Source organism: Salminus brasiliensis, chromosome 2, assembly GCF_030463535.1.
Source record: "Salminus brasiliensis chromosome 2, fSalBra1.hap2, whole genome shotgun sequence".
Lineage (NCBI taxonomy): Eukaryota > Metazoa > Chordata > Actinopteri > Characiformes > Bryconidae > Salminus > Salminus brasiliensis.
Window position 1 is genome coordinate 28,738,193 of NC_132879.1, and position 12,614 is coordinate 28,750,806.

General features: G+C 36.9%; 1 protein-coding gene across 1 annotated transcript in view; it reads right to left on the reverse strand.

Moving 5' to 3' along the window:
* Window positions 1-8,359: 8,359 nt before the first annotated feature.
* The window catches only part of LOC140549652 (mucin-2-like), a 33,390-nt gene continuing 29,135 nt past the window's right edge, over window positions 8,360-12,614 (reverse strand). The window contains exons 29-30 of the mRNA XM_072673402.1: window positions 8,481-8,698; window positions 8,360-8,368 (exon numbers count right to left, since the gene is read on the reverse strand). Of these exons, the coding sequence (XP_072529503.1) occupies window positions 8,360-8,368; window positions 8,481-8,698 (227 nt within the window). The remainder of the gene's footprint in view (window positions 8,369-8,480; window positions 8,699-12,614) is intronic.

Here is a 12,614-nt window from a genome sequence, read left to right on the forward strand (position 1 = left end):
GACCATATGGTGACTGCCAATGTGCACAATTCTGAGTTTACAAGCTTCTCCAAAACAGCTTACTTTTTGACTAAGAAATTAAGCCTAAATAGTGGAAATCCCCTCTAAGTATTGCATTTTCTTGAGTTCTTTTTCCAATGTTTCAGTTTACCTGTGAACTGGCTTCCTGAGTTCAAGCCTGAGGTTTTTGTTCTCTAACTAAAATGTGTCATTAGTTACCCTGAAGTTCTGTTTGATTCTGAACTCAAGTCCTGCTCTTCAGTAAATCAGACCACAGTGCTTAGACCTTGTACCTCAATGTCCAGCATTTTATCCCATGCTTGGAACACCATATGTGACCACCAGTAGATGCCGTTGTCACAGTGTGACATCAAAACATTAGATGTTATAATTTTATATCAATCTTTCTTTATGCTGTAATAAATGTCTTTAATGACATCTTTAAATCCACCATAACTGTTTCTGAACATAGAAATGTACAGTAAGTTAAATGATATGTAGCTGTGTAATGATATGTACACAGAGTAAAGCACCCAGTCAAACAGACATATGCTAGTGGTTTTTAGCTTAGCTTGCTTTACTAGTCAAGCCTTTTTCAGCTCTTATCTTTCAGCTGGTAAAAAAGTAGCGTTGAAAGCTTTATTTCCTTTGAATTATAGATATAATTATAAATTGTGATAGATTATACATTTTTATAAATGATCAAATTTGATAGATTTTGTTATCTTGAGACATTTAGTTGATGACATCATCAGTTTGGTGTAGGACCAACATTACTGCAAAACGTGTGTGTTTGTGCTAGCTAGCTGTGTGTGTTGGTGCACTAGCTCGCTCCATTTGGTAAAGCCCAGCACTCATTTTTCTCTTGTTAGCTAAAACAACATTAATTAAATAATTAATTTGATTAATTTAAAAAAGAAAAGTGACAGTAAATGTTTTTTTGTGTCTAAAACAGTGTCTTCATTTTACAGTATATAATTTTTTCCCCCCATTTTTAATATATAGTGTTAAATGCAGTAATGTCTAAAGGACTGTACTGTAATTATCACTGCAGTAAAACATTTACAGTATTTATACTGCAAAATTTACTACAGCAACTTACTGTACATTTCACAGTCTTTTACAGTGCACTTGTAACTTATTGAACCAAGCAGTGATCTTCTGACACAGCTTCAGTTCAGATCCTACATTTTCAGTTATTAATACCATTGATTTAGTTGATCCCTTTGTGTCTACAAGCAGAAAAACTTTATATATAAATGATAAGTGGTTTGAATGTTTTATTTTCTAAACAATCAATCATAATCAGTCGGGTCTATTTTACTGGTTTGGCTCTACTTAAAACAGATCCAAACCATGTTTTACTGCCCCAGGAACATATATGAAGTTAAACTGTATGTGACTACTCATATGGATCATGGTCGTTACCTGAGAGCAGTTTGTGTTGCAGGGCACAGGAATGCAATTAATATTTAATAGTCCAGTAGTGGAGTTGGAAACACAGCGACAGGTCTCACAGTAGTTCCCTGGAACGTCCGCTCCAGGCTATAAATGAATAAGCCACAGTCAGTGGTCAACGATACATTTAAATACCTTTCTAAATCTCTTCATTTCATTTCCATCTGGAAAGGCAGATGCTGTGCACTTTTAAAAACATTTGTAGCCAAATGTATCATATTTGAAACACAGGTCATAAACATAAACAGGTCATAAACATCATCATAATTGAGATCCGCATAAACCATAAAAATTGCATACAGATTTCTAAATTAATATTAGAAGGCAACTATAAATGTACAGAGTTAAACAATTTTATGTTCTACATATTTAAGTATGTTTAAACAATTCAAACAACTGTATAATATATAAAGAAAAGGCATATTTCTAAAGTGTTAGTAAATGGTAAAGTATTTGGTCAGAAGGTCAAAAAAATAATCCAGTTGGGAAATGGGAAGATGAGCTCTACTCTACAATGTAACCAAATGAGATCACAGATGATTGATTACCCAAGATGCTACTTGATCTTGCTTACAGGTAAAGCATTAATCTTACCTGATATTCGGTGCCATTGAAGACACAGACAGGTTTGGGCTCTGATGAAACAAACAGGCAGGTTAGAAATAATTGCAAAAAACTTACATCTTACATCCACAGACCAGATCAGACAAGATAGAAGTAATGCATGTGAGATAAGAGACTTACTGCAGAAGAAGGTGAAACATGAGTCCCCCTCAGACAAAACATATTTTACTTATTAATTTACTAATGGAATTAATGTATATAATGTAAATAAAACATCAGGAGTCAGTTTTCAAAAAATGTATCTGACCAAATTACAGCGATCTTGTTGAAAAATGGATTTTTAAAAAAAGATCATACGTTTTTTTAATCCTGAAGATTTGGATATGAATTGCAAAACCTTATGCTGAAATTTTAGATACCTTAGCTAATATTAATAATGAATTGAAAAGTTGAGGACACATTTTGTGCAGAAATTACTTAAATATAAAAATAAACCTGTGTTCTAAATTGATTTAAAACACTCAGGCTGTGTCAAGATTACTATAAGCTACAGACTACATGCAAACCTCAATAGCGCAGGTTTGGCAGGTTAGTAGGTGAAAATATTGACAGCCTAACCCTTTTATACTAACAGGAAGTGGTGAAGTGTTGCTTTTCACCGCTGCACTTCACATTGTTACTGCTGTTTTACTAATAACTGTACCTGATGTGAGTAGCTCCTCCCTTTCTGATTCATATTGGATTGTGGGATAATAGTGTCCACCATAACCACACTCAAAAGGCGACCGGTTCTGAGTAAGCATTGTGGATTTACCTTAACTCTGACTATGGTATCCACTGTATATTACTCACTACACACTACCAGTACTACCAGTTGTTGAAATGCACCCTCACATTTATAAAACCATTAATTATTTTGTTTTTAACGTAGTGTTTATTTTGTGTTAAAATTGGAAATGAAGTTAGTTTTAGTATTAGTATTATTTTAATAGTAATATTAGCAGTTCAATGAAATACTATTAGGAGTTCACAACATTTTAAGGCAGCCCAGACACTTCCCAGACAGAAACTGATTTAACGCATAAATTTACAGTGTAACAAAAAATGTGGATTACTCCTTTAAATATGTGGGCAAAAGTAAAAAACACACATATTATTTGCTTATAATTATATATTTAGTATTTTTTTATTAAATATTTGGAACTATTTATTTATAATTGTAATTATTAAGCAAACAAAGGGAGAATAGAAGTATCCCCCTTTTAAAGTGATATATTTCGGGTCTCTCTTTTTTATTAATAGAAAATGCTAAAACATAATTTGTCCAGCAGATGGCCACATAATACACAGAGAGGTATAACAAGTGCAGAAAATCCAGTTCTAGAAATCCTTATCCTGTAAAAACTGAGACTAAATCTGTGAGATCATTTTGATCCTTGATGGGAAAAAGGAGGATTATCTGGACAATTTGGATCAGCATGAATAGCTTTGAAAAACTGCCCCCAGATGTTATTAGTACTCAGCAATGATCTAATGTGAGAATACTTGTTGAATACTTGTTGAAAGTGTATGTCTGTTCATGTGTGCTGTTTTCTATACTCTCACACATGTAAGCCTTTTTGTTGTGTCTTATTGCTCTACCCATTCACCCTCCTCCTTCCTCCTTCACCTTTCCCACTTTTCCACAATCATCTTCACTACAGTGCCCCCTCACCTTCTTTCTCACCCTCCTCCCATCTTACCAGCCTATGTGTTCATTAGACTGGACTGGACTGCACCCGTGACAGACTGATGCCCAAGCTATGCCTGTGTATGACCATGTGTCTGCACGTGACTAAAGACTCTCCTGACACTTCCTCACAACTTCCAGTTACACAACTTCAGGTTCAGGGCCAACACTTGTACATATTAGCGTATACACTCACCACATTGTGAACAGCAGTTGTTGGTCTTTATCTCAAAGCCAGGTTTGTTACATGGTCCTGGGCTTGGACATGTGACAGGTGCACACACTGGACCCATGGACTCAGTTCGGCACTCGCAGTCTTTACAATTTGTGCGCCATTTGTCTCCCGGCTGCAGGAGAAACACATGATAAGTGCATGCAAAACACATTCTGTACCTCAGAGACATGTCAGTGTGTGCATTCAAGGAATCTGAGATGAACTGTGAGTCAAGTGTTGGACCACAAGTTATTATAACCCACACTTCAGATATAGTCTTTTGCCTTTTATTGTGCATCCTAAAAATGTAGTAAAACAGTCCAGTGTCTCTGTGTCCCTGAGTAATATTCGTACATGCTGTATAGAATGTACAATCAATCTTTCAATCTGTAGCATGTGGCTCTATCTGCCTACCTTCATATCTGCCATTTCTGATCTTCGTGCTTCATTTTGCTTTGGTTGGTCATGTGGACCGTAGCATTTGGCTCTGTTGTTAGCCCCCTTTGTTGTCTTTTTTGTATTGGGACTATGTAATGTTGTTTTTTTTAGATCACATGTGGTGAAATGACTGCATTGTTATTTGCAAAGGATCAGTCTGGATTTGTGTGTCTGGACATCACACACCTATCTGCATGGGTTGTGTTGAAAGTGACGCAAAAGATACTTTGAAATCTGATCTGCATATCCAGGGGGTCCAGACTGAGATGTGCCTGTACAAATCCCATTGTAATCGCATTTTAAACCACCCACACATGTAGTTTTCTGAAAATTTCCAAAAATCGGATTTTATATGATTTTAGGTTTTTCAGATTCCCAAAAATCTACCTAGACACAATCTAGATATTTCAAAAAATCTGAACATAGCTGCATACACCCACGTTTGTGCTGTTGTCCTGCATTGTTGGCCTGATAACTGTTGTCAGTTTAACTTGTGACTGTGGTGTGTTAAAGTTGTGTTGGTCCCTGGTTTTGTGCTCTATCCATTTTTGGTTTTTATCCTTTTTTTTTGGTGTGTTTTGGTCACATCTTATTCTATCATATGTGAATCTTATTCTATCAGATTTGAACGCAATCTTGGACTCGTGATACACAAACATCATATAGTTTTACTCCAATATGCTAGGTAGTTAAACAGTCCTGTGCTTCATTCATAAAAGAAAAATCCAAACTACATTGTTAACCCACCTTCCTGGGCAGTCCATCAGGCCCCACACAACCTAAAACAGAAGCAATACATTTATAGGTGTGTTTATAGAAAGGGGAGGATTGATATAAGACAAAAATGAGCTGAAAGGAAAATGAGCAGGTTGCCTAATACATCCTTATACATTTACAATACATCATAATACATTTTCTTACCACAGAAGGGTGTGCATATGTCTGTGTCAGTATTGAAGAGAGTGGTGCCATTAGGGCAGAAGCATCCTTCTTTAAAGCCTTGACACAAACTAGACTCACAATCGACAAACTTGTCATTGTACCTGGTTTCATGGAAAGGAAAATATATATATATATATTTACCATTAACAGTCAAGCCAAAAGATGAATGTTTTAAGTAATACTGAATAACTGATTGTTAGAATTTTTTCTCCATTACTTGGAGTTGCAGGTTTCTTGTACTTTGGGCCCACATGCCTGGTAGACTTTATGGCTGGGACATCTGTATTCTATCAAAAGAAACAAACCCAGATGAAAACAATCATCTGTATTTTGCATGCCAGCATTTAATGACAAATTTATCATCTGCTTTTTACCACAAAGTCCTTTAGTAGAATCTCTCCATTCCACACATATAGACATCTTAGCACACAAGGTCGCATAGCTCTCCAGGCTGTAGCATCCAGTGGCATTTTCCATGTTACACACGTCATATTGACACGCCTTATAGAAATTTTCAGGGGGATAGAATTTGTGGCACTCTTCAAACACTCTGTAAAAGAAAAGCACATTGTGGCACAGATCTACAGCAAATCTTGTTTGAGTATGAAAATAATAAAGGATGTGAACCCAGAAAGTTCAGAGAAGTTCAAAGAACTTCTGTTTTAATTTATGGTCAAATGTTTTTATTATTACATGTGCCTTACTTGCTGATGATGACTTTGCAGATGTCTGGTTCACATGGTTTCTTTGTTGTAGATGAGCTTATACTTCTGCTTGTGGTTGTACTTATGGGAGGGACTGTAGTAGGACATGCGCCGTCCACTTTCCAAGACTCTGCCGACTTCGGACATTCCTGAATTTGCCCGTTAGGTAGTCTGCAGTCATTGTCTGTGACATTGTCACAAACACCTTCCAAGGTAAATTATAAAAAAGTCAACAATTTGGTCTATACAATCAATTACGTAAAAAAGCATTTACTGCATGTTAGAGCAAACCTGTAGCTGCACTCACCACACTGTCCCTCAGTGTTGTTATGGAACAAAGAAGATGGCAGGCTGACTACAAAGTTCAAGCCTGCAAAGGTAATCTGAGCTTTGATAGCAGGAATGTCCACAGTAATCTGAATTCCTGTACTGGTGATGGTAAAGTCTGCATTAGAGATGGTTGGAGTCTTCTGTACATCATTGACAAATACCTGACAGAAATAAAAAAGGTTTTATATAAAACATTTACAATACTGTCTGCAAAATGTCTAAAAAGCTAAATAAAAAAATAATCTATCAAATCAAAAGTTATTTTTTAATCAAAGAAAATTATTCGATTGAACATATAGCAGAAATGACAGGAGGCATTTGACATACATTTCTAAAGACCAACCCTGGTCCCGGAGGACCACCTGCCCTGCACACCTGATCCAGCTAATTAGCTAGTAAACACACCTAAGTTGAAGATGCTGTGTTAAGAACAGGGTACACACTACAACGTACAGGGCAGGGCAAGTTCTCCACTACCAGGGTTGAGATTGTCAGGTCTTGAAATGGAAGTATAACTACAGTGCATTGAGTGGACATAAATACCATTGTGACACATTTTTAACGTCTAAAGGTAATGAATACACTGTGTTAATACTGGCTATGAGTACGCTACTGTTTCAAGTCTGGGATGAATTAAACATGAGCACCCTTATACATGTAAAAGAAGTAACAGATATTCAACTGTAATCTTTCATTTTCACTTGCAGGACAGTTTTTAAACATTTGGGGGCCCACTCTCATGTCAATCATAGTATTTTCTATGCATGAATGAAAATGAATTAAAGTTAAACAAATGCTAAATTACTAGTAACAAAGCAATAACATGATCAACAATCAAGGAAAATTACAAACTCACAAAGCTGCTTATGGCTTCAGGGCACTAAGCAACTGATTATACAGCTCATACACTCTTACTCTCTCAGGTTGTTCATGGTTGGATTACACAGTGTGTAGAGCAACAAAGCATACCACAACAAAGTGCCACTTACTTTGTTCACAGTTGGGTTTCTTTTCTGTGTCAGGAGGATTTTATGTTCTCTATAGTATATAGTTAAACTCTCAGGACAAGCCAAGCCATGCACTACATCACAATAGTAGTTCTTGATGTGGACACTGAAATTGTACTTCTTGATGATTTCCTGAACCAACACATATGTGCAGTTGCCTTGAAATGGATAATACTTTCCATCGAACGTCACGTAATGAGGATCTCCCCAGCCCATGCATCTACCTGTAGTTTTGGCGAGAAGAATATAATTACTTAGTGCTACTTGTTCCTCCTAATGTGGTTTACATTTAGTAAACTGACTTATGTTCGATTTCTACTGCATTCCTAATTTCGAGGATTTCACTTTGCATACTCAATATTCAGTGCTATACTGAAAGAGACAGATTACACTTACATGGGCATTCAAAGCACGCATCCTTAACTTTCACAGGCTGCATAGAGTTAGCACACACTGGAGGGACAACAGACTTGGTCTGTGGTGGCGGTATGGTGATGACTGAACCATTGAAGCATTGTTTATACACACAATCCTCAATCCAGGTGTATCCATGCTGTTTTTCATGAGGAATACAAAGAAGAATACAGTTGTGTCATTATCTGTAACAGTGTGATTGGTTATCCACACAGTTATTTCTGTGCAAACTAAAAAATAATGCTAAAAAATAATACACAATGTTGTTAATGTGACATGCATCTGCACTTTTTTGAAGTAAACATTTAAAAATATTTTGTGTACTGTATATCACTGCTGTCCAATGAAAAACATGCGGCAAAAAATTTGTCTGTTTTTTAGTACACTGTGTAAATAATTCTGGATGAGTAAACCAAAAGAAATGCTCTAAATGACTTGAATAAAGTCTTATTTCATATGAACCTTAGTTCAAAGTTAAGAACATTTTGCCATCTCCTGTAAAGTCACCATTTTGGCGATACATGTTTTTTATTGGACAGATGAAACTATTGTATTTTTCTCAATTAGTCTAAAAAGTTATATTCAAAATGTCATTTTCAATTCTATGCTATATAAACCAAAACACATTTCCAAATAAATAAATAAAGTTTAATGAATTTGTTTGGGTTCATCCAATTTACCTTTACTGGTGGCTTGAGGAATGTGCAGTCTGTAGATGGAGTAGTTGAAGTAATAGTAGTTGTAGTCTTGCCAGTGGTAGTGCTAGTAGTTGTAATGGTAGTAGTGGGTGTTGTACTGGTAATGCAAAGTCGTGGTTCCTTGTGAACATGGCACGTTAGGTCACATGAAATGGTAAAACACCTTCCTGCCCCATCAATTTCATTATAGATGATAGACCCTAGATAGAAATTAAGGTCAAATACAAATAATTAGCAACATATTTGTACTAGAAAATGGATGAAAAGGCTAATTTCTGTGGGGTTCATTCACATACACATACACCGCCATTAATTTAGGATGCAGGGAAAAGAAAATACCAGTTGCGTAGCAATGCAGCTAAATCTGAGCTCAAGCCAGCCTTTATATTAAAAGATTTCTATCAAAGCAATCTTTTAAGAAAATATGCCATTATTTGGGATTAATAAAGAGTAGAATTTGTAAAGTACTGTGTTTCTCCATTTGTCTATCTGTCCGTCTATTGGTTTGATTTTCTAGACCCTTCCATTCGGCAGCTCCTGGGATTGTGTGCCCTGGAGTTGCGTATTGAGGGGGGCTACTGTCATGCTTCTCTGTCAGTGTTAGGTTTCCCTCATGTGTTCTTTAGCACATGGCTATATCCTTACCAAGTGGTGGCTTAGGAGTTAGACCTCTAGGCTATTGATGACAGGTTTGTGGGTTTGATACCTGGGATCAGTAAGCTGAGACCTTGAACAAGGCCCTTTCATCCTCTCTGCTCCCCAGGTACTGCAGTAATGGCTGCCCACCGCTCTGGGTATATATGCTCACTGTCCACTGTGTGTGTTTTGCTGGAATGTATATGTGTGTTCACTGCACAGATGGGCTATAGGCAGGAGCCAAATTCCATGTCTGTCACAAATGGTGAATATGGTTGTCTTGTCTTCTTAGTGTTCCCATCTGTGCCTACTCTGTAGTCCTGCCCTTTTTACTCTTGTCAGGTGTTCCTTATTTTTTTGTGTATAGTCCCTTTGTTTCAGTGTTCCTTCTGGTCATGTGTTTAACGTCAGCTCATGAAGTGAGCTGGGCCTGTTTGTACCTTGTCTGTTTCTTTGGTTTGTTTCTGTTTCTGGTTTGCTTTTTTGTTTTATTTGTAATTAAAGTACTTGCCTTTGTCTGCCTCTAAGCTCAGATCTTTTTTTTGGACAAGTAGATAAATCTTATCATCCAGTAAATTAATTCTTTGGGGGCATCTCTTTTAGAGAATAACAGTCGAAATTATTCAACCCCCACGGCAGGTTTATTGGCAAAATGTGCAAACTTTAGATAAATAAATTAAATAAAAAATAAAAGAATTATAAATTTAAATACCTCAAACAACTACCATAACGAGTGCTTTCAACACAAAGTAGCACTTTTAATGACACTTGCAGTCTCAGAATTATTCAACCCTCTTAATTGAATCATTCTTACGAGCACACATTTGTAAATTAAGTGTTGTCTGTCACACCTGTAATCAAGGGCTTTATTAGATGCATCGTGTGTGATTGAAATAAAACTGAAATACATGGAGTGCTTTGGGGGCTGTTGACTGATGTTTGCATATTGGAAACATGGCTATGTCAAGAGGCTTGTTCAGAGAAGAGATCTCTGCCTTGCAAGGAAAAAAGGAAAAGGACACAACAAAACTGGCACTGAATGTTCCAAGAGATCCTGCTGGAATCATATTCAAGTTCAAAGTTGAAGGAACATTGGCTATGCTGTCTGGATGTGACAGAAAGAGGAAGCTATCACTGGCTGCCACCAGATTCCTAAAGAGGGAGGTGGTCAAGAACCCTGGAAAAGACCTGCAACAAGACTTTGTGGCAGCAGGCACTGAGATTTCAGATTGCAGAGTAAGGCACATACTGAACACTGAAGCTCTCTATGCCTGCAAGCCTCTACTGGCTCCAAAACACACAGTAGAAATAATCGTTCTGTGAATTCTAAAATTCTAATTCTTAAATTGGAACTTTTCAAGCCTATGGATGGGCGGTATGTCTGGAGGAGGAAAAAAGAAGCATGTGCTGAAAAGAACACCTTGCCTACAGTAAAGCATGGCAGTGGCTTGATGCTGAATATGAAACGTTGCTAGCATCAAGTGTGAAGTAGGACAGTATAGTGGAGTAAGAGTAATTAAGTTAAGTAGCTGGCATACAAATCAGCACATTGCTGCCATGGAACTAATTCTTAACCTGCTAGCAATACCACCTAGTCAGTATAGAGCCAATTGTTGCTACCCTAGCATAGGTCACAGATAAGAGCGACACACACTACAGAAAATGTTCAAGTTAGTTTTCACTGATACAAGAGGATAAACACTTACACCTAAGTAAACATAGTGTGAGTAGTTACTGTTGGAGTGACAGAAAAAGGTCTTGGTTCAGTCTTGTTCTGAACTGATTAATTTAACCTGCAAGCCTGATTAATAATAATATAATTTTATCATTATAACTAACAAGCAGTGATTTTAACAAGTAACAAGTAGATTGATGTTTTATTTTACTGAACATTTCCTGAGTGATGAATGTCAAACATCTGCTTTTTTGCAACCATGAATGGGTCATGATCATGTGTTCAGCATATGTACTCAGTATATTATGTATACAGTATACATTCCCAGTATATAGTATAGAATTTATATGTTCACAAATTGCATTGTTTATAAATGGTATTTGGTTGGTTCATGTTTTAGTATATCTGGTTTGCTAGGAGGTTAGACTTTTTCTATTTCTGTCCTGCTTGCTTTAGGGCTCGAGGTCTGCCCTCATATAAAACCTAAAAATGTTGAACCATGTATTCATCTCAGTCTTGCTCTCATCTTAAAAGCTAAAAATAATGTGAAATGATTGAAAATCCACTGTTTTAATATTAGCAGAGCTAGCATGCATACACATTGGCAATACTTATAGCCAAGAAAACTGAAGTTCAAGTGCTTACCTGGGTGGAACGTTTGGTTATTGTATGTACAGACACATGGTGTTGTTGGAGACAGGGTAGTAACAGGTGTTGTTGTAGAAATACTTTTTGTTGATGGTGTTGTTGATTCATTAATTTGTGGTTTTTTTGAAGGGGTACTTGTGGTGCCAGGTGGTAATGTGATTATCAATTCTGTGGTACTTAATGTGTTTTGTGTAGTTGTGGTTGTAGTTCTCTCTGCAGTAGTTGAAGATCTTCCTGTTACTGTTGTTGTTGTCACTGTTGCAGTTGAAGTTGTTCCTGTTGTAGTTGGGCTCTTTGTAGTACTCATTGTTGTTGTAGTTGTTGTTGATGTTGTAGTTGTAGTTGGTGTTGTAGTTGTAGTTGGTGTTGTTATGGATGTTGGGGTAGAAATGGGTGTTGATTCTGTTGTTGTTGTGGGTGTTGTAGTTGGTGTTGTTAAAGATGTTGGGGTAGTAATGGGTGTTGATTCTGTTGTTGATGTTGTAGTAGTTGGTGTTGTTATGGATGTTGATTCTGTTGTAGTTGTTGTTGTTGTTGTTGTAGTTGGTGTTGTTAAAGGTGTTGAGGAAGTAATGGGTGTTGATTCTGTTGTTGTAGTGGTGGTTGGTGTTGGTGTTGTTGTAGTTGTAGTAGTAGTAGTTGGTGTTGTTATGGATGTTGGGGAAGTAACGGGTGTTGATTCTGTTGTTGTTGTAGTTGGTGTTGTTAAAGATGTTGAGGAAGTAATGGGTGTTGATTCTGTTGTTGATGTTGTAGTAGTTGGTGTTGTTATGGATGTTAGGGTAGTAATGGGTGTTGATTCTGTTGTTGTTGTAGTTGTAGAAGTAGTAGTTATTGGTGTTGTTATGAATGTTGGGGAAGTAACGGATGTTGATTCTGTTGTTGTTGGGGTAAAAATGGGTGTTGATTCTGTTGTTGTAGTGGTTGTTGGTGTTGTTGTAGTTGTAGTATTAGTAATTGTTGTAGTTGGTGTTGTTATGGATGTTGGGGTAGTAATGGGTGTTGATTCTGTTGTTGTTGTTGGTGTTGTAGTAGTAGTAGTAGTTGTTATTGTAGTTGGTGTTGGTATAGATGTTGGGCTAGTAGTGGGTGTTGATTCTGTTGTTGCTGTTGTTGGTGTGCTGGTGCATCTTTCATTTTGACGACAGCATTTGACT